Source organism: Phasianus colchicus, chromosome 2 (assembly GCF_987193195.1).
Source record: "Phasianus colchicus chromosome 2, bPhaCol1.hap1.1, whole genome shotgun sequence".
NCBI classification, from domain to species: domain Eukaryota; kingdom Metazoa; phylum Chordata; class Aves; order Galliformes; family Phasianidae; genus Phasianus; species Phasianus colchicus.
The window spans coordinates 17,525,492-17,547,578 of record NC_143437.1 but is presented as its reverse complement, the minus strand read 5'-3'; the positions used below and the strand labels follow the sequence as shown (position 1 = coordinate 17,547,578).

General features: G+C 40.0%; 1 protein-coding gene across 3 annotated transcripts in view; it reads right to left on the bottom strand.

Moving 5' to 3' along the window:
• Positions 1-22,087, bottom strand: part of TP53BP2 (tumor protein p53 binding protein 2) — a 40,652-nt gene that overhangs the window by 4,780 nt on the left and 13,785 nt on the right. For 2 of the 3 annotated variants that reach the window (XM_031596319.2, XM_090134998.1), the window contains exons 2-15: positions 18,450-18,597; positions 15,036-15,149; positions 14,365-14,444; positions 13,310-13,411; positions 10,786-10,960; positions 9,282-9,463; positions 8,725-8,889; positions 8,090-8,327; positions 6,109-6,234; positions 5,590-5,726; positions 4,416-4,893; positions 3,265-4,046; positions 1,329-1,466; positions 574-707 (exon numbers count right to left, since the gene is read on the bottom strand). In XM_031596319.2, the coding sequence (XP_031452179.2) occupies positions 574-707; positions 1,329-1,466; positions 3,265-4,046; positions 4,416-4,893; positions 5,590-5,726; positions 6,109-6,234; positions 8,090-8,327; positions 8,725-8,889; positions 9,282-9,463; positions 10,786-10,960; positions 13,310-13,411; positions 14,365-14,444; positions 15,036-15,149; positions 18,450-18,597 (2,999 nt within the window). The remainder of the gene's footprint in view (positions 1-573; positions 708-1,328; positions 1,467-3,264; positions 4,047-4,415; positions 4,894-5,589; positions 5,727-6,108; positions 6,235-8,089; positions 8,328-8,724; positions 8,890-9,281; positions 9,464-10,785; positions 10,961-13,309; positions 13,412-14,364; positions 14,445-15,035; positions 15,150-18,449; positions 18,598-22,087) is intronic. The other variant, XM_090134999.1, reaches the window with a different exon arrangement.

Here is a 22,087-nt window from a genome sequence, read left to right as displayed (position 1 = left end):
GCTTTTGACTGTTCAGGGGTTACACCACCAAGAGCTGCCCAAGCCCTAAAGCTGCGTATGAATCTCAGTTACATTATGCTTTGCTAATCCATCAACATTTTAAGAATGGTCACCAAGGCAATAAGAAAGCAATAAAAACAAACAAAAAAAAGGAATAACCCACACTCAGAAACCCTCCTGAAATCACAGCCTATTACAAAATTGACAGTGACTTCTTCAAAACATGATCTGGTGACAAGTACAGGTAACTGGAATAACTGCTGAGGGACAACAAGCATCTTTTTTCAGTCTCTGGCATTAGACGCTTCTGTTACAGAAGAAATTAACAGTAAATCATTGCCTTCCCATACACTTCTGTCAATAAGCTATCTAGTATCCTTTAAGTATTTGCAACTTACTACCTGTTACTTGCCTAGAGTGTAGATTGTAGGCTTCCTACATGGTCTCAGTTTTACATCATCTGAGTAATGGAAAGAGAACTGAGGAAAGTTTGTGGGGCTACACACTGCTAAGAACACAGTCAACTGTGGGCTTGCAGAGAATACCATAAGGTACCACTTAAGAAAGCCTTACCATCCATCACTGTCTGCAGCATTCACATTCACACCAAACTGCACCAGGAACTTCACAATTTCTGTGTGCCCAGCACACACAGCGTTGTGCAGTGCAGTAATCCCTTCATCATTGGGCATGCTTGGATCTTCAACCTATCCAATCAGAAAAAGGAACCATTCAGAATCTCTCTGTAATAAATGTCTGCGTACAGAAATGAGAAATCCTCTTCTGAAATAGGATTTTGAGCCATAATTCTCCAGGAGATATCAGCAACTGGAAGAAAGCTACAGAAGTAACTCATCTCACCTGAAGGTTCACAAATGGAGGCTATAAGCTTATATAACACTGAGAACTTAAACTGGTTCAAAGAAACAGTAGACAGATAACATAGTAAAAGGTTTTATTATAAATTTCAAAGACTTGCCTATTTGACTATAAGCACAATATACCTGAATAGGAGGCAAAAGTACTGTGTAAGAAAATGGGTGATAAATCCTCTCCTGCACATTTACATTTCTGGTGCAAAATACCCAACATGGATTTAACACAGACAAACCAGCCTCCAAGTGGCCATTTCCTGCTAGGACAGCCTTCCATCCTCTCAAGGGCAGATCTCTGTTATGCACTATTTTAGCTTCTCAACTCCATCCAGAAAAGCTGTGACATCCCAGTCTGAACTGGGATTGCTAGTCTTTCTGTTAGAAGGCAGCATTTGAGTTAGACTAGATGACTTCAAGAGTCCTTTCCAACTCAAACAAGTCTATGATTCATACCTCATAAATGATTCTCTGCACAAGGTCAAACTCCCCCTCCAGTGATGAATCCAGAAGCAGTGCAAGGGGGTTGAACTTCACTCTCATTCCATGAGCAATTCTGTCAGAGCCAGCCTTACGCAAGTTTGTCCTCTTCCCCTACGAGAACATAACACATGTTACAGGACATTTTTACTGGAAGAACAAGAATACAGAATCATGCACTTGAGAACAACAGCAGAAACAAACAATTAAGGCAATGTTTAATGTGAAATAGGCTATTTTCTGCCACTTCCCTAATACATAATGAACACAGCAGGTTATGACAGATCCCTGCCTTTATTCCAGGCAAGGTTCCTATATTCAATTCGAAAGACACCTTGATTGAACTCCTTAAAATCCCTAAACTTTCAGATCCCTAAAAATCAAGGAAAAAAAAAAATCTGTTTTCAGATGATTTTAGCATTAACTCTTAGGGCTGTTATACAAAACAAGAAACTTGAAAGATGGTATGAAATAACACAGTCTCTTTGGTTTTTGTTATGTTTTTTTTTTTTAAGCTGAGATACTAAGTTAAGCAGAAGTTAACAGGAACAGAAACAGTTAAGGAAAATGATTCTGGTAATACTGTAGAATCAAATGTAGAAGGGCTTTAGATGCTCCCAGTGATACTGGAAAGCAAGTATTTCTATAGCTTAATTTGTAGTCTTTCCTGTAGAGAATATGCATACATTAGATCAGCGCTCTCCCCAGCTGGCTGTGCAGCAGCAATAAACACCATTCATAAGGCTATGCAAATTTCCAACAGATGTACAAGCAAAGATGAATAGAAATGACTCATGTTTCGCAAGAGCAAACATGCAAAGATGAAAGTTTTATAAGAGATTCCCAGAAAATACTCTCTTGCCCACTGACTTATGCGTATATCAAAAGCACAAGCTTTTTAAAGAAAAACCTAGTCAGCACAAACCAGATCTTAAATATGAAGTTGGGAAGTTTGGCTGATTTCTTCTCATCATAGCAGAATTATTACAAAGCCAACCAGAACAGAGTTTGTACAAATTATGAAGTCCTACTGTTCAAGTTTCCTCACTAAAGAGAGGAAGGACACAGTCTCAAAAGCATGAAAACTTGCAATAACTATTCCAAGGCTAAAAAAAAAAGCATGCTAAAGCTTTTAACTCCTCAGCATTGAAGTGATGGAGGAATAAAATGCTTTCATCTACATGGTTATTAAAATTCTATTCATTATAAATTTGAAAGAAAATCTTTGAGGAATCAAAAGTATTAAAAATTTCTTTCTAGAACAGTGAGATAACACCATACTACACACACAAACATTTCCCAAACAAACGAGTCTGTAAAATGCTGCCTTAACCTTAGCCCAAAGGGGCTCCATTTGACTTGAGAACTAACCGATGTCAAATTAAATTTCCTAAATAAATCAGAAAACATTTCAGTAGAGAAAATGCAAGCAGCTGCCTCCAAATGAGTTACTAAAGCAGAAACTAAAGGAGTCTATTTCCCCTCACTTTTCAAGCAATGCAGTTACAAACAAACAAATGCAATCCAAGATTAAGGGAATTAGTTTCCATCTCATATGAGCAATAGTGGGAAATGCTCTGAAATATGTATTGCCTCAAAAATAGTTTAATTTCTTTAAGAAGGAAGTATAGTTTGGACATAACAAGCAGACTTCTATAAGGAATATTTCAGAAAGCTCAGAAGAGTTCTATTTTTGTATCAAACTCCATTTAAACTTCATCATGTCATTCTCTTCAGAGATAACACACTTTTCATTACTGTCATTAAAAACTGATACCCATAGAGATACTGTTAGCCTGTTTGCACAACAGTTCTCCTACATCCACTTAATGTCTACAATAGGAAAGACAGGATTTACAGCAGAGCTTAGGGTGACTTAGAGTGCTCAAGTTATAGGCTAGCCAATACTCACAGGAGGTAAGGAGAACTGCCCTGTAACTTCAGGAGGCCGCATACTGAATGAGTCCTCTCCCAAACCCTCTGGCTCCCCTGATGGATATGGAGGTGGTGGATATGGAGGATACTCCTCCATGTATACTTCCAGTGGTAGTGGAGCCTCATGGCTCGGTTCTTCCATTTTTGGCTGCATGGACTCATCACTATCTGATACCCCTTCAGGTACTGGGTCTAAAGCAGTGGAGGGAAGAACAGCTTCGCTCTGATCTGCTGGTATGTTTTCTGCTTCCTCAGCAATGGTTGGTTCAGGCATAGAAGAAACAGTTTCTTTCTCTGATTCTGCACTTGCGTACGGATTTGGGATTTCCACTGGGCTTTCAGGACTGACAGCTGATGCCGTCTGTTTTGAGGGATGCGATGGAGCTGAGATAGTCTCCATAGCAGCCAGAGTCGTCCTCTGATACAGCAGCTTTTGAATATTGGGGCCATTAGGTCCCTCTGGCTCAGTAATGGAGCTACGTTTCTTCAGTGGTCTGGGTGCGTTGGACAGCTTCTTCCGTAGCGCTTCCAAATCAGCATCACTCTGGTTGCGGTACGGATTGGACAGAAAAGGCAGCAACTTGGTTGGGCTGAGGGGACGGGGAATTCGCTCTGTTTCGTGACTTTCATGAGCAGAGGCTGTCGTTTCCATCTCGGGCTCTGGACTGCCTGGCTTGCCCTGCAGGTTTGAGTAGATGTTCTCTGTCTGCGGCAGCTGATTCTGTACACCTGCTCCTGCCATCACAGGCTTGCCATACACTAGAGAGCAGTCAGAGAATGGTAGGGAAGAAACAACTGTGAGAGCCTGATTGATAAGCCTATCCAGAACATGCAACCCCATTCACCAGCCTAAGGCAGAGAAGCACAACAGTAGAATCAAAAAACAGAATTCAATTGTTAACCAGGTTTATTGTCACCACTAACATAGAGATGGAAGACAGGTACTTTGCACTCTTTGATAATGTTTATTTACAATGTGCAAGATCCACCTGGGATTCTTGCAGCTGCACTAACTTGCTGAATTGCCCCCCAAGAACAGCTCTGTACCCACTACCCACAGATTAAGGGGAAAATAGCTCTCTCTGAGGTTTATGAAAACAGAAGAGAGGTAAAGAGCTACAGGCTTACCACTAGGGAAGTGTGGTGATCTGTTCTTTGTCAAAGCACTTTGAACTGCTTGCTGGAAGTTCTTCCCAGGAGTCTGCTGTTGTGTGTACATACTGTAAATTGAACTCGTAGCCACAGTTTGAGGCTTTCGAAATGGAGGCAGTGAGGTCTCTTTGGATGGCTGAGGGGTAAAAGGTCTTACAGCAGCTGCTGGGGGACTCTCCTGTTTGGAGGAGGAAAGAATTTGGTCCTGGCTAGAAGAAGGACCTACAGGGGGTACAGAAATCCGCTGTATCTGCTGAGGATGGGAGGGCTGTTGTGCCACTGATTTTTGTTTGCTTCCCATAGATGCGACAGCCAAAGGCAGCTTCTGTAGGTTTCCATCCAACTTCGGGTCAGAAAGTTGCTGGTGACTGGCTTGACCAAAATAAGGCAAGTTTATCTGTTTTGGTTTAGTGGGGACAGGAGGTGGTACCTTTGTTACGTTTTTATTGGCTGTCTGAAAGGGAAAAAAAGCACATTAAGAAGTCTGCTGGGAAGGACCAAAGATCCCCAAAAGACAACGTAGCATCTAGCACTTGTACTATCTCTGCAAAACTGTTTACAGCCTTGTTGGAAACATGAAGAAACTTCTCCAAACATTTTATCATCTTAGTTACACCTAAGGAGACCCTGTTCTCCTTAATTCCTTCTGTAGCAGCCATGTTCAAAATTTCAAGTGATGTCTGGGTACAGTAATTACTCTAAAAGTAGCAGAGAACTTATTAGAATCTGTATGGAAAGAAATTGTTTCCAATGTACCACCTGACATTCTCAGTTATTTTATGTTACTTCATACCTATACAATCATATTTCCTTGTGCAAAGATTTAGGCGGGAAATCTTGCTGCAACCATATGAAGGATGTTGATAAATTGAACAGTGGAACAGGTACGTAAATGATTTTAAAAGCCTCTGTACATTCAGTCTTTGGAAAAAATACCCATATGCACACTAACACAAGTTACGCTGCTATTTTATGTCATAAATCAAAACGTAGGAGAAATTTTTCTCCTTAGAAGTTTTTTCAACAAAAACTTTCCAAAGAGCTTCCTGATAGCAGTTTTCGCAAAGCTGTGTAGTAATCTTCATCTGATGGAATGTAGGAAAACTTGGCAAAGTTTAGAGCTGCGCCGCAGTTTGTTTTCCCTGCATACCTGAGCTTCTCGCAGAAGATCTTCACTGCTCTGGTTCTTCCTTAGCGTACCCAGCCCAGCAGACTGATCCACAGAATCAAACATTGAGAAGGGACGGACCTTCTTCTCTTTGTCTCGTAAAAAAGCATCCCCTTCAGCTGTTGTTAAAGAGAAAGATTTTTTTTTAAATGGCAACACAACTGTAGGAGTAAGAATCCTGTTCTGTGCAAAACTCAAGACTATGTATACAAGGGATGCTTTTCTGTACTCAACTTTCTTCTGTACTAACGACTCAAGGGCACGCCAACTGCAGTCTTGCTAATCAAACAGAAGCATTTCTGAGGCATTAATATCTACTTCACCTCCTGAAATAAGGTATTTAAAAAAATCCCACCAACACTGCACTGCAGTCTGTATGGCAGTATTCTTTAACTTTTTGTGCTCTCAATTGTACTATTAAGTGAGGCATGTTTAGGGAAAATAGACGTCATTTACTTGAGCCTCCATATTTTAAGATTAGCCAAGCACATAAGAGCCTACCTTGACCTTCACCAGCCACAATTCCCTTTCCTGAAATCAAGGCAGATCCTTGACTTAAATGATTGTCTGTATTTAAGCTACTCCACTCAGCAGATGGGGAAGGTTTTGAACTGGGGACCACAGAACCTAGGAGAAAACAAATGAAACAGTTTAAGCTATATTTTATTTACTTATTTACTGCAGAGTGGAGTTTTTTTGGTTTAGGGGTGTTTTGGTTTTTTTAGGAGTCAGTCCAGACCATGTACAAGCATCATACAGAATAGCTGGTGTGGAAAACCATCACTTCAGGTTCTAGTTCATAGAATCATTTAAGTTGGAAAACAACCCCAAGATCAAGTCCAAGTATCCACCTAACTACCAAGTCCACTACTAAATCATATCCTACAGTGCCTCACTCACATATTTCTCAGACACCTCCAGGGATGGTGATTCTAGCACCTCCATAGGAAGCTTGTTCCAATGCCTCACCACTCTTTCCAACTTCCTGATACCCAATCTAAACCTCTCCTTGGTCTGAAATTTGTACATTTCCTCATGTCCTATTACTTGTCACCTGAGAAAAAAAGACTGACAGCTACCTCACTGCAACTTCCTTTCAGTACCAAGTATAGGGGTACAATCACTTCCCTTGTCCTGTCACCCACCTAGGCATGCTGCTGGCTCACATTCAGCTGACTATTGATCACCACCCCAGTAGGAGTGGAAAAGATGATGCATCAAAGAAAAAAAAGTGATGCATTAAAGCAGAAATAAATCCTGGTAGTGATACCCATAAGAGTAGAAAATCATCTGTGTGTTCAATGCACATTTAGGCATTGTATTAAAGTTGATCTTTATGTTCACTGGAGTAGGTACTCAGTCTGCTTCAAAAATAAGAGGATGCTTACAACTTGTAATAGAACTTAAGAGAGAATTTGGTTGCATCAACTATCACTGTAAGTGGTATCCAGCTCAAATATTAGCAATGAGCAGAAGAGGAGAAATTATCAGATACCATCTCTCTAGCAAAACAGTCATTTTGCCCAAATGCTAGAAAAGGCATGTAGTACACTACCACACACTCCTGCAGCAAACATTTGGATTTTGTACAGACCAGAGCTAAAATTCCAACCTACTAATTTTTATGACCTAAACTTACATAAAACTAAACTGTTCCCCATCCTCTAGCAGAGCAGAAGAAACTTGGTACTTTATAAACATCAGCCAGCACTGGAAAGGGGGGAGGGAGAAAGATGAAGGAACAGAAATGTTTTATAAGCACAACTTCTGTTTTTCCTTTTGAGAAGATTTGGGTTTCTCATATCTCCTTGTTGAAAAGCAACTCTAAAAAGATGCCAACAAAAAATATTTGCATTTCCCAAGTTTCTTCTGATTTCTGCTCTCTGAGCTAAACTATCTCATAGGAAAGAGCTAAAGAGCAAACCTCCACCAACGCTCAGTGCCAAGCTCCACATCAGAAGTAGGACAGCTGTGGTCAATCAATACTCCCGTGTCACCAACACCTCAGCAGACTCATTTCTATTTCCATGTTACAATCAATTGCCACCTTTATAATATTTCTTGTAACATTTGTTAATCTTTTACATATGTCATTTCAGAAATGCATTATCAGAAAACTTAACTTTGTTATTCAGCCCAGTCAACAGATTATCCATGTGCATGCTAAAGCTGCCTGTAAAACTTGAGCAAGTATTTTTGTATATTTAGGAGAATTTTATGAGAACAAGAACAACACAGAAGATGAATCCTGCTATGTTCAATGCTGTATAATATCTCAGATTAATCACTAAGAGGATTACTTCAACGCATTTAATCCTACAGACTCAGTGCTTGTAAAATAGATTCACTGGGTCAGGATAACTCCGAGACAACTATAACTTCCAACTCAAATAATACTTTATTTAAAAAGAAAAAAAAAGTCAGGGCTGGTAAATTAGAATAAAATAGTTCTACAGAATAAATATTGATTGCAAGCTATTACCTGCAGGAACCTTAGCTTGTGAACTGCTCCCAGCTCTCATGTTCGGCAAAGTTTGTGTTTTCAGTGGACCATCAGATGCTTGCAAAGCTTGAGTCCCATCTGAAAATGCTGGCTTTACCAAGAGTTCAGGTCTGGCAGCAATACGTGGCATAGTAGAGGACTGGATATAAGGACCTACTGCTGCCACCCGGCTTGGAGCAGAACCCACTGCCTGGGGTAGATTCCCATCAGAAGAAACCTTTAAAAAAATTAAGGAAAAAATGTAATTAACTGTATGCTGTACAAAGAATCTGAACTAGAAGTCAAAAAGTATAAAACAAATGCAAAATTATATTCAAGTACTAAAAAAGCAGCTTTCTTAGAAGCCTCAGCAGATATAAATGATGCAGTAATAACAAAATCTGAAAAAGAAATTCCACAACAACATAAGATGTCATCTTGTTCATGAACAGTAAGTAGGTTAACATCAATGTACCATGAGAAGTACTTTAATAATACAAGATTTCCACCATGAATGGATAAAAACTACACATCTAGCATCTGAACAGCCCACCCCAAGCAAGTTTTTACTTCAGTCCATATGTGCCACAAGTAAAAGCTCTTTTTTTTTGGTAACTGAAGCATCCACCACTTACTGGTACATTCTCTTTCTGTTGCAGAGCTGCCTTTTTCTTCCACAGGCGCTCCCGCAGCTCATTAACACGCTTGTCCATGACTGCCACCTCTGAGTTGCGCTTGTTCAAACACTCCCTCTGTTGCTGCAGCTTGGCATTCTGCTCCTGGTTCAGTTTGTTCCTCAGCTGAATAAATTCACGAGGGGGGAGGAGGCAGGAAGGGGGGAGAAAGAAAACATCAAAACAAATTAACTTTCAGGATGGGGATAGGGGACAGGAAACAGCTACAAAGAGAAACTTTCTGAAAAGTCAAGTCTTGCTTGACTCCCAAGACTATATGCTGAAACAGACTATATTCTCCTGAGATTATATTCTGAAAAAAAAAAAATGCTGGGTCATCTCCAAACTGCCTTCAAGGACAAGGCTGAGTGTTCTGTCTCTTCTCTACCTTGAGCTCAACACAGCTGGCCTTGCACTCACAACCCTCAAACTGCAGAGCTCTGCTCAGAGCAAGGGCATAGGGTTTCCTCCCAATTAGGCAAAAAGCCACCCAGTCAACTTTCCACCCTCCACACTACCTGCAGCTCCTTGTACAGGCGATCAAGCTCAGCTACAGCTGACTGGTTGTCGTGGTAGCCATCAATCCGGCCATTCTTCAGCATCTCCAGTTGCCTGGTGAGTTCCTCTACCTTTGAGACCGCCAGCACCAGCTCACGCTGCTTCTGCTGGAACAGGCTGTTCATCTGTTCAATCTCCTCCACTGAAGAGGGCGAGAAAGCACAATAGCTGCCCTGAGAAACAGCCCAGCGTGGGCTGCTTCCAAGGCAGCACGACGGGGGCACAGAGCAGCTGGCTGCTGCAAGCCTGTGGCCCCTGGAAAAAACAGCTCTTTCTTGAGGGAGCTGAACAAGCAAACTCGGCAGCAAGGCAATAGAAAGTCTGTCTGCTCAGAGCACACAGACAGAGCTGCTAAATTCACATAATGCTAGGATTCCACAGCAGGATGCTCAAACAAGGCAAATGCACGACGCTCAAAACTCCTGAGTTTACATCAGAGGAATGACAGATAACAATGACAAAACACTCAATCTGCTACACTAAACAAAGCCTTTTTAAGGTTTACTACACATGGTCATCAACAGCTGTTCTCATTATTCAAAATGAGTAGTATTTCAGAACAAAATCTGAAGAACGGGGAATTGTTCAAGCAAGTGCCAAGACCAGACCTGCTGGGGGTGGTGCAGGGAAGCAGATACACACACTATGTAGTCTCAGCTCTCATTCCTCTGTGTTACTTTGCTGTTTTTCTCCTCCTTTAAACTGAATCGCATTATTTAAAATAAATATTGGACAGAATACATATTTTTCCCATAGAAAATCTTTTGCTTTCATCTGTAAAGCATTATGCTTTTTTTCTGAAAAAAAGACAGCAACTCTAATAAAGCAGCATGTTTTCACTGAATGCACACAGAAACAAGTTCTGCATGATATGGGAAGAGAGGAAGGAAAAAAAAGGAGGAGAATGTATTTCAGACAAAGTCTGAAACAAAACATTAATGCTGCAGTTCAGCAAGTTGATGCAAACACCCAACTAGTACTGTAGAAAGCCAGACATTAGCCTGGTTTTTCTGATTGAAAGTATACAGCCACTGGCCACTTGGTTACCTCTTTCTTAAGAGGAAATGTAGGTAACATGCCAAGCAGCTCACAGTTTTGTTGGGGGCCAAAAGGAAAGTAACAGCCTGAATACGTGAGGTATGAAAATAAAGGATAGAAAAACTTACTGTGGTACACAAAAGTATTCAAGTAAGGAAACAATCTACACTGAAATTGAAAAACAGAAATGCTAAGCTTAAAACTGGATGGAAATACACTTGTGACATTTTGAAACGCAATATAAAAATACTTTTTTTTATCCCCTGGGTTGTTCAGGAATTCTTTTGGTAAATAAAAGATGTGAAAGTTAAGATTAACTTTTCTTGGGATCCCTCTTCTGAATCACTGAAATCCCTACAGATTTCAAAGTTCCAAGAACTAACTCCAAGAAAAAACACAGGCTACCTTTTGCAAGCAACAACTTACCTAACTTCCCATTGCTGAGCCTTTTTTGCTCCACATGGCCTTTCAACGCTCTTACTTTCTTAAGTTTGGCTTCCTGATTCTCAGCAATTTCCTTTAATCGCTTCAGTTTTTCCTGTTCAGCAGCTTGCTGCTGCTGTCGCTGATCTTGCTGCTTCAGGAATTTCAGGCGCTGTTCCTGCAGGCAAGACAAGGTGAAATACTGACAGAAACAGTCTTAAAACTAATATACAATTGTCAACACATCTCTGGTCATCAGTTACTTCAGCTGAGCATTCTGACTTCTCAGAGCATCAAGGAAAGCTTTTGAGACTAGGGCAAACATCTCCCAATGCCCAGTATATGTGATCCCCAGTACAGGCACCACTACAGTATAGTGCAAAAGTCTACTGAAACAGAGGCAGTATCCATATCTAACAGTCTTTTGTACATTTTTCTTCCATTAAATTGCTCAAAAGCCTTTTAATTTAAGAAAAAATTTCAGCATTCATGTTCCATGCTGTTTGCCAATTTCATTTAATGACTACTTGTTCTTCATTTGCTGGAACTAGTCATTATTTCTTTTATCATACGGCATATTTTATTATTTTTAGCATGACTTATTGTCAATTAGACATTCTTTCTATAGAAAGTATTTCATAAACTATAGACCATGTCTGCCACTCTTTCTACTTCTTCTGGTTCCATTAGAACTTCCTCAAGAATGGCAATCACAGACCAGCAAAGCTTTGAAATCTTACCCTTTCTAGACAACACTCAACATCACAACACAGAATAATTCAAGACATGGGAAGACTTTTATATTGACCTGGCTCCACTTATGCAACAGACAGTTGGAGAGGATGCTTTCACTTCAAGATTGTAAGAGTAGGGTGGTGCACCATCAGTTTCTATACACAGATATCCAAAGTTTAGAGCTAAAATAAACCACCAGATCATCTACAGAGACGTCCTTTAAGATAGTGGCCATTACATATGGCTTTCCGTTCTGGAGATGACATGTCATTTCAGTAGTAGGAAAGCTGCTAAGACTTTCCCAAACATTCAAAGACTAACTGTCATGACTACCAGTGGCTACTAACATTAGAACGCAATATTTTCTCTACAGGAAAATATGCCTTTTTTTTTTAATCACCAGTTGTATTTAGAAACATGGACTCCTGTGCATTTTGACTAAAAAAGAAACGAAAAAAATTAGCTGTTTTCCAGAGAAAACTAGGCAACACCTGCAATACATACACTAGTTTAGAGATAATTCCATAAGGGGAAATGTTAAAAAAAACTAAAAAAAACAACCACAGGTATTACAAGCCATGTCTAAAAAGAAAGTGTCGTCTTCCCTTCCAAATCTATTTTTAATACTGCATTTGATTTCAGAAGGCAGGAAAGAGGCAATGAACAGTCTGTCTTCAGAATAAAGACAGCAAAGAGAGCTTTCCAAACACCTTTTTAGAAAGGCGTCTTAGATGATAAATTGTACATCAGGATACCTACAAGGCTACTGTGCCACTAACCTCAGCAAGACACCTATCTGATGGGCAGGATGCAGACAAACTCTTAACTTTTTAAGTCTTGTATGACTCCCCTTACAGTAAATATGTGAATTTTTCCTATTTGGGGCTCTCTGTATGGTCACCACAGCGTCAGTGCTTATAAGACCTTGTAAGACCAACATCTATTACCATTACTTATTAGTGAGTCAGTCAAATGAGAAAGGGCTTCTGGGAGAGGAAGAGTAGTAGTAAGACAGGAGCCTCAGAGCAGCCTTCCTCCTTGGCAAAGCACACTCTGCAGGGCCTGGGAACAAATCCAGAGTCAAATCTTCCTCAGGTTGGGCTCATGCATAAAGATTCTCTGCCAACAGCAGTGTTGTCAGTGGCATTTTCAAGAGCAGTGCGTAACAACAATGCTAAAGTCAAACAAAAAAATCCATGCTACCATTCTGCACATGTGTCCAGAACATTTTTTCCCTAAACAATTCAGGATCACCCAGTACCCATCATCAGCTTTCCCGTACTGTTCAGTAAACATTTTATAAATCACTGTCCTAGTTACTTTATCACATGAAGGCAATCTTTTTCAGACAGCTGCCCCAGGAAGCCAGGCACACTGAACTCTATCAATAGAAAGCAAGATATCATTACAGGACAGCATTATGTCTAGAGAAAAAAGCATTGTTCACTGATCAAACCGGTGAATGGCTAGTCAGCACACGGAGCACAAAGAGGGCTGGCACAGACACCAGAATAAATGACAACATTAACACTATATGCTCTATCCTTTTTAGTAAGCTATAGGGTCACTGCTATCACCAGTACTATTTTAGTGTTTTACTACTAGAAATGTGTATAGGCTGACTTACAAATATAAGCAGCAGCAGCTAAAGAAAGGGAGTTCTCTGTTTATAAGAGGTGAAGGATGAAATAAATAACAGAAGAAAAACACACAAATCCCTAGCACCTCTTCCACCTCAAATAACTCCTACCATCTATGTTCACAGTTGTAAACAGTCTTCTTCCAAGCTCACCTTGTTAGCCAGCATTTGTTGTTGAGCCTCAATTTGTTGCTGCTGGCGTGATGCCATTTCCTGAAGTTCAGCCAGTGTCATATCCATCCTTGGTGCACTCACCTACCAATGAAAATCCAAACCATTTGAATACTAGAATTTCTAATTTGGCTAGCATGCAATTCAATATAGCTACTGCAGAAAACTATGATTAAAATCTTTAAAATTGATGAAAACAGAATATTCAATAATTAGAAAGAAATAAGATTTTCCTATGTTAAAGGAAATAACTACTTGGAAGCCTGTACAGATGCATACCCCAACCCAGCAACATGTGCAACTAGCTCTTCTTGAAAAATTAATATTTCTAGCAAAATCCCAGTGGCATTTTAAAAGTTACATTTCAGAGCCCTTTATAATTAAGCTCAGCATGGATCAGCTTTGACCGACTGAGCCCAGAATGCCCAGCACATGGCAAAGCAGATTGGTGGTTGTAGACATATCAGTGCTATTCAAAGTATTTCAACATAAATTGAAGAATATAGAAAATTTAAAGAAAGAAGGAAACCAAAAGGTAGCACTATTTTACATTAGTTATCTGTTTGCATCTTTCCTGAATCTAGATTTAATCCTATATTCATATTTACATCTTCTGAAGCAAGAAGAAATGGCAGACAATGGATTAAATTCTGAGACACTAACTGTCTCAACTTAAAACCTGGAACTAAAAGCAGGCTACTACTCTGACATCAAAGTGAATGTGGAAAGGATTGATCAATGAAGTGAAGAAAAAGGAGAGAAAATTTTGGATGGGAGTAGAGGAGGGAAAACAACACTGATTTTTCTTTCTCTGTGATCCTTGGTACAAACACGTACATGGCAAATAACGGGTCTTGTTGAAAACTTAAGAACTGAAAATAAGAGTGATAATTGTTAGAAGCCTTGTGTCTATTTTAGAGCAGTCATGAGAAATTTCTCCAAAAACATCTCTTAGCTTCTAGGGTACGGTTTGCACAAGCTTCTCAGAAGAAAGGAAGCCTGTTTTTACTACACTGGCCAATACACCAAGAACTTACTCCATTCTCCATTCTTCGATCACTGGACACTTTCACACCATTTCTTTTTAAGACTGGATCTTGAGACCTTGGTCCAGTCCCTAGACAGAAATACAGGATAACACAGATGGTAAGATATTTTGGGATTTTTCTTACTTCTTCAGACATAGCATTCAATACTAAAGAAGAAACAACTTCTTGTTTATAACCTGAATGAACTCTACCTTTTGCCAAGTACTACCCAGATGAAACATAGTGATCTCACATAATAAAAAGTGTCACCAGACAGCAGTTTGGATACCAGAAGTAAAGGAAAAGATCACAATTTCTGCACTTAGGAGACTAATCACACATCTCTAGATATTTAACTCTGGCTAATACATTTAGCCCAGAATGCTCTTAGATGTTGTAGTCATGCTGAGCTCTAGAAAAGCTGCTAACGCTTCCATTCAGATTTAATATTTTCACACCGGATACAGGAAGATAAAGTCTTCACTAAAAATGAAAAAGGAGAGTGAGTAGCAATGCAGTTTTCTGTTATTAGCATTCCCTCCACATAAGAAAGTAAAGGTCACACCAGAAAGATTTGCAATACCATACTGGTTACCAGCAGTAACGTGTAATGCATGTTGTTTCCTTAACCTTGAGGAATTAAAGAAAACCTCACTTTAGCAGCTATGGTCATCACATACCTGATTCCCGGCAGGGAGAGCGTTCATGTCTAAGAAAGAAACGAACTTCACCTCTCTGCATCCCAAAGCGCTGCAAAATATCCAGCATCCGTTCATTATCGGCTATAGGCCGTTCTGAAAAGGTAAAAAGGCAGTTTACAATCACATCGCAATACAGCTCGGAGATGTAACAAAACTATTGATCCACCATCTTTCAAATGCTGTTATCAAGGTGCAGCATGCAGACCTAACCCTTGCCCTCGCCCAATGCCTTTCTACAATCTCCATAAACCCTTGCTTCTGAAGGTGAGCCAACTTCTCGGAAAAGCTGACAGAGCCCTTGAAGTCAAACAGAAGGAAGAGCTGAGGGCCCCATCACAGCCCAAGGAAATGCAAACAGGCAGTTTAGAGCTTTTAGCTGGAGCACCTTAGTTTTGCGTTTGCAAATCACTGCACCAACTCACCATCATAGGAACAGAACTGCTGGATCTGTTCACCACTCCTGTGGTACCTCAGAATAACATAATGACCTATAATTCCCAGATCTCAAAGGCTCTTTACCCCCACAATTCCTACAAGGATCCCTTCAGTTTATGAGAAAGTGAAAAGCAACTCCAGACAGAACCTGCTATTTGCTTTCAGACAGTTCAGATGAAGTTTAAGAAAAATGCACATGTTCAATTGAATTGTTGTTCCTGCACCTGTTCTCAAGTTCAGGATTCAGTCTTGTCTCTAATTTTAACACTTACTCTTTGCCTTTTGATACTATAAAAAACCAGTGGAAGCCTAAGCCTACTGCCTTTATTTAGTAGTACTCTTGTTTTTCCCTTATTACTGCTCTTCCAAATTCTACACACTTCATAGCTAGGCATTCAAAGGCTGGATATAATCAGAATTGTTTACTGTCCTTAATTTTTACTGGAAAGTAATTAGCTTTATTATTCTAGATACATTAATATACATTTTTATGCCTCTGTTAAAAGCAATTGCAGCTATGCAGTTAACACATTGTAAGTAGTCAATTTTATGCGGTTAGGACATGATCACAGTATGTTATGACAATATCTGAGGCTCACAATCAGGTTAGATCCATTTGCACGCAGTGCCAGATGGACAAGAAGTATTGTACCCATCAAGAAGAAGGAGGTAAGCAGACAAAGACTGAAATTAAACACCACCAGTTGGGACAAACCAAACAATGGCTTTGTTGGATATTTCCTTTCATTGTTTAGACAAGGAAAGAAAAAAAGAAATCAGTAGTTCATCCACATTCAGTGGAAAGTCTTTCAAAGTAACTGTCTTAATATGAAACAACCACTTTGGGGACAAAATTGATGGCGTTAAGAATAAACATTTTCAGTTTGAAGAGAAGAGGAGCTACTGAAATGTTTTCAGCACGTGTAAAGCCTTTTTTCAATATAAAAGGGTTTCTTTAAAATGAGAATACTGCAGCTGTGCTCAAGCAATCTAGGAAGGAAAATTTCTGGAGTCACTGTCAAAAGAGATTAGCTTTACAGAATAAGCAAGTAGGTCACTGTTACAGAAAAAGCAGTCTCTTAGCAGTTACTTGTCTAGACAGCTAAAAAAGCTCTTCATCTGCTAAACCTTCATTCAAAAAAAACAGTATGACTGACAAATTTCCATCCTACAGAATATAACAGCTTTGAGATAGCTTTGTAGCAGCAAGGCAGTACTTCAACTGAAACTATCATCAAGAGATGCACTCTACCCAAGGATTCAGTATCACTCAGTGACTTCAAAGGAAGGTCAAGGGATCTCCAAACATAAAACAAAACTATATTCGAAAAGCTCAAGTAAAATACAAACTATCAGACCTCAGTTTTTATTCTCCATCTCCTAAAGTGGGAAGAAAAAAAAAAGGGGGAAAAAGAAATTAAAAAAAAAACAACCTTTACAGATAGACTCACACTTTCGGCTGCTTTTTGTGCTCAAGGTAGCCATCTAACAGAATTCTGACGATAACAGAAAGATCAAGGAAGCTTGCCCTGATACTCATCAAGTTTCAAGCAAAACTGGGAGGACAGGGAAAGCAGTAAGCCTGCCCCCATTCAGGGAGCAGAGTGCCTCAAGCTCACTTGCAGCAATGTTCCAAAGTATGTTTAATATGGTCTGACAACAGAGGCTTAAATTCCTGAGCAAGCGTCAGGAAGGGAAAGAGAGACAAGCTATCTCAGAAAGATCTTAGTAACTGAAGTCCAAGCACTCATTTTTCAACATTCATCTTCTGTTTCTGCCTCAGAAGGATGGCTGGCATGTGCCATGTTTATTTTAAAATCAAGTTTAACTTGCTTGCTGTAATAGAAACTGTGGGGCATCTTGGAAAACAAGACAGTGAACTTTACCTTCTTTTGTTTTAGATGTAAGCAAAGTTAAGAGCATCCCAATCTTCTTGAAAAAAATCCAAAATATACATGAAAACATTATTTTGCAAAGGATTGCTACTAGAGGGTATACAGATGCTTAAAAGAAGAACATACTTTTATTAGAACAACACGCATTTGCTTCTTCCAGTACTCAAATCACTTAATAGCATATGATTTAAGACAACTGCATTTTTTGTTTAAAAGTACAATTTGAAACTGTCGGGTTTTGTGTGCAAACACACACATACCAGTGCTTGTATATATTAGTATATAATTAGTAAACGTGACAGGGTCCATGAAGGGAAGAACAATTTAGTTTCTCAAATGATTGCCGATATTTTTACCTTATCAACAAATAATGGGTTTCTGGTCTTCTGACAATAAACTGCCACTAACCATGAGAATAGGCTCTCATCTCAAATGGAGACAGGAGATAAGAGTTGCTTCCCATTTATACCACTAAAAGTTAGCCATGCTTTAGCTTTTGATCTGTTTGTTGACATGTTCTCCAGTCTCAACGGGGTACTGGAAGGTTATGGAGATTTGAACTTGTCCGCATCCCACCTCATTCCTCTCACCCACTATATATCTTTGTTTAGAAGCATCTAGTATCAGAGGGCTCCTGCTACTTCTGGTAACATTCCTTCCCTCTTAGACTCAATTAATGAATGACAAAGGCAACAACCAAACAAGGAAGTTTGCAATTCAGTGAAAGTAGATAAGGAATTTAAGACGACTGTTCCTTAGAACTACTGATACTTACCACTTCAAAAACCCTGCACAAGCCACTTGGAGGAGAAGGAAAGCAACTCCCCTACAACCTTCCAAGACTCATTTGAGCTGGAGAAGAGCTGCAGATGCATAAGAAAATTTGCATGCTTGACTTTTTTTTTTCCATCCCCACTTTTAATAATTTGTTGCATGCATGCAGCTTCCTATGGATGCATTTTTATATAGTAATTCTGATTAAGAGTTTAACAAAAATATAAGGCAGAAATTCCCTAGAGGGAGGACTGCGTCCATCACGTCTCTGTGCTGAAGTCTAACCCACCTGAGCCACACCACACCTCAGCCAGGTGGCACTCACTCTCACCAGGCTCCTTGCACAGCTCCACCACATCTCTGCATGTTGTCTCAGGGGTGACTGGCACCTCAGTGAAATGCTGTTCATTGTTACTGAGGTACACTGTCAGAAACATCTGGAAAAGACAGAGACAACAGGACATGCTTACTTTAGATCACAAAAGCAGACTGTATACTGAAGGCACAAATCTCATTCATCACATTATTTTCAATATAATAGGACCGTTCATCATTAATTACTGTGTATACTGATTTTCAAAACAAACCCAGATTTCCTTTAAAGGTATAAGCCAGTGAGATGCTACAGAAGTAATCCTCTGAATTATTGGAGGATTGTTTGTTTTTCAAATCTGGACATGCAGATCCTTTCTTCTCTCCTAAGGTGATGTGCCAGAACTCCTTACACCTTACCATACTTACACACTGCACTCAGCTGACACAGCGGAACAGTCACCTAGAATTCAGATATTCTCTATCACGGAAAAAGAAGGGGAGAAATATATATAGAAGACTGGAATTTACTACAGAGGAAGCAGAACATTTGCACTTAGCACTGCAGTTTCTCACACAATACAAGCTGACTTGCCATTATGTAATTAGGATACGTTAAGATGAATGTAAGGTCTCCCCCAAACCACCATTAGGAGGAAAGAGACTATTTTACTTAGCTTTTTTGTCACAGCTATAGACGGATCTTTGATTATTACTCTGCACGAGCACACCATGCAACTGTGCTGCCTCTGTAAAACTATCATGTTGGAACAGGCTGCTCAGAGAAGTTTTGGAAGGCCCATCCCTGGAGGCACTCAAGGCTAAGTTGCATGGGGCCCTGAGCAGCCTAAACTGGTGGGGAACAGCCCTGCCCACAGAGCAGCCTGGGACTAATTGATCTTTAAGGTCCCTTCCAACCTAAACCATTCTATGATGCCACACTGCAGGCCTGCAGGTAGGATCAGCTTACCACAGTTGTCGGGGAAGGCTGACAACTGCTGTGCTGTAAACAGCACAGCACACTGAAGTACTGACCTAAATTAGGAGACAAAGCTTTCCAAACAGCACCTCCATATGCTGCTTGCGTCTCATCATTGCACACTTTTACATTTAGCATTTCTCAAGGCTGACAGTGAGGGATGTCATACGCAACCAGGTAAAAACACTATTTAATCACAAAAACTGTGGCAGAAAAGTATAAATAAAAAACAGGCTCACAAATAGCTTTAGAGCAAGGTTACATAGGAACACAAGAACAAAGTCTTCACATTTAATGCTGCATAATCTTGTACTCATAGAACTAAATTGCACAGGTGGTGTCTCAGCAGTAAGATGTTAGTTTTAAAAGAGGAGCTCATAGATGGGAATTAAGAGCAAGTTATACAAAAACATGGTATTGCACACAAAGCAGACCTAATTTGACCCTAGCAGGGCTGTTGACTCTTCAGTGTGCCTGTTTATCTCCAGCCGTTAATCCTCAGGATTTACAGACGCAGACAGCTACACAGGAAGGATCACGAGTTGCGGTTTCTATCCACAATGCTCAAGATTGTTACTAACACATTAGGCTGAGAGAACTCAAACCTGTTGAGCAGGGGACGTTTCTGAGAGTTAGTGGTATCTGCATTAAATCTGCCCCCCACGTTCTAGGAACTGGAGATGGGGGGGGAAAAAACATCACTCCCTGCAAATTACCTAAAAACACGTCCACACAATTGAGGTGATCTTCACAGTTACCTCCTTCCACTTTCCCTGAGCTCCAGGGACAGCTTCAAGACCACTTGGAAGTCCTCCAATCACTGGCACATGCTGCTCAAAGAGGCTGTGGAGTCTCCACCCTGGAGATCTCCAAAAGCTGCCTGGACATGGGCCTGGGCAGCCTGCACTGAGTGTCCCTGCTTGAGCAGGGGTTGGATCTGATAGACCCAGAGATCTCTGCCAGCCTCAACCATCCTGTACTAAAAGATGTGCTAAAATAATGGGAAGAAAAATCTCAGTCAGATCTTATACTTTCTTTTACAGACAGCACCTAGGCAGACAGTGAAATACCTGACAATTCCATATAGCCTTGGATTATGTCTTTTCACTCTTTTAAATTTTGAAGGATTAAGTTTTAGGAATGCTCAGCATGTATAGCTGAGAACTTTTAGTTAAAGATCTTACTCTGGCTAAAATTCTGAACTAAGAATCCCCCAACCCACTTTTCCCCTCAAGACATTACTCGCTGTTTATAAGTGCTGAAAAGCTTTACAATGTAGAAACATCCCAGTAATGCAGCATACTTGCAGGAAACCAGAGGCGTGTTGTAAAAGGAACAAAGCAGTTCCCTTTAAAGTCACATCACAGATTTCAGCTGACTCTGCTACAGCTTAAAAAATAAAATTTTGCAGTTACAGAGCCACCAAATGAGGCAGTTCGATCGGGTGCAGCAAGGGCACAGTGATGACCAAGGGCACATGAACTAAAGCAAGGCATCATTTTTGCAAGGAATGGCTGTGATGAATGACTTACAAGCAAAGTACCAGACATAAAGGAGGTCTTAAAAAAGCCTGTCACACAAATCTAAGAAAATCCAAAGCGGAATGAACTAAAACTTGCATCCTCCCAGCATGAAATGTGTTATTTTGTTCCAACCTGTATTATCTGTGCATCACTCCAAATATAGCCAGTAAGCCTGGACTGTAACACACCCAGGAGCAGGAAGAGAAAAGCAACCAAAATAAAGGAGGACATAAGAAGGCATCAATTAAAGCGAGTCACACCCTACCTTACTCCTCCTCTCCTGTACGTCTGTTCCAAATAGCCTTACATCTGCCTGCACATCTGACCCACATGCTGTTAAACTCACCAACAGGATCATCTCATAATTGCACCAACATCACAGCCTAACTTATTTGCAGGTGTTGAGGTCTGTTTTCAACTTGAACCAAAACATTTAAGGATATCTCTACAGAAACACCAGACCATGACCATGTGCATTCTGGCTCCTACCTGGTCATATTAAAAAAAAACAAACAGGTATTCCAAATAGTTTTGAAACAAGTTGGCATTTACATCCTTATAAAAAGGCACCATTTTATATCAACATCTGCCTTTAGTAAGAAGAGCTCAACTATTGATTAAAATGGGGGATAAACAGAAATATTACTTTTCTCTTCAGTTTTGACAGTGCTTCTGTAAGGAGCAGAGATCTCATGCTATGAAACTGATATCACACATCTTAGGTATTAAAAGGCTGTTAAGTTGTATGCTTCTTCCTAATTAATGCAATAATAATAATAATAATCAATTATATTAAGTTTTGCCTCAGCAGTAAATCTCAGGATGCACACATTCAGTGGAAAACTTGACTATTATGCATGATACAGTTTAAAACACTGAATTCCTGAAGCTACATTAGTTCAAAGATTGAGAGGATAAGCATAATTTTTCTTTCCACCCCCCCCACCAACAGTTTCTAGTCAAAGATCTAATTCACATCATTAAACTTCAACAACAGACAACAATCTTCCAGGGAAAGTAGCTTATGAAATATTACATCCAAGAAGGGAGCTTCTTAAGAATACTTACCCATCTTTTTCACTACTTCCTCAACTCCTAACCTCATGCAGCCCT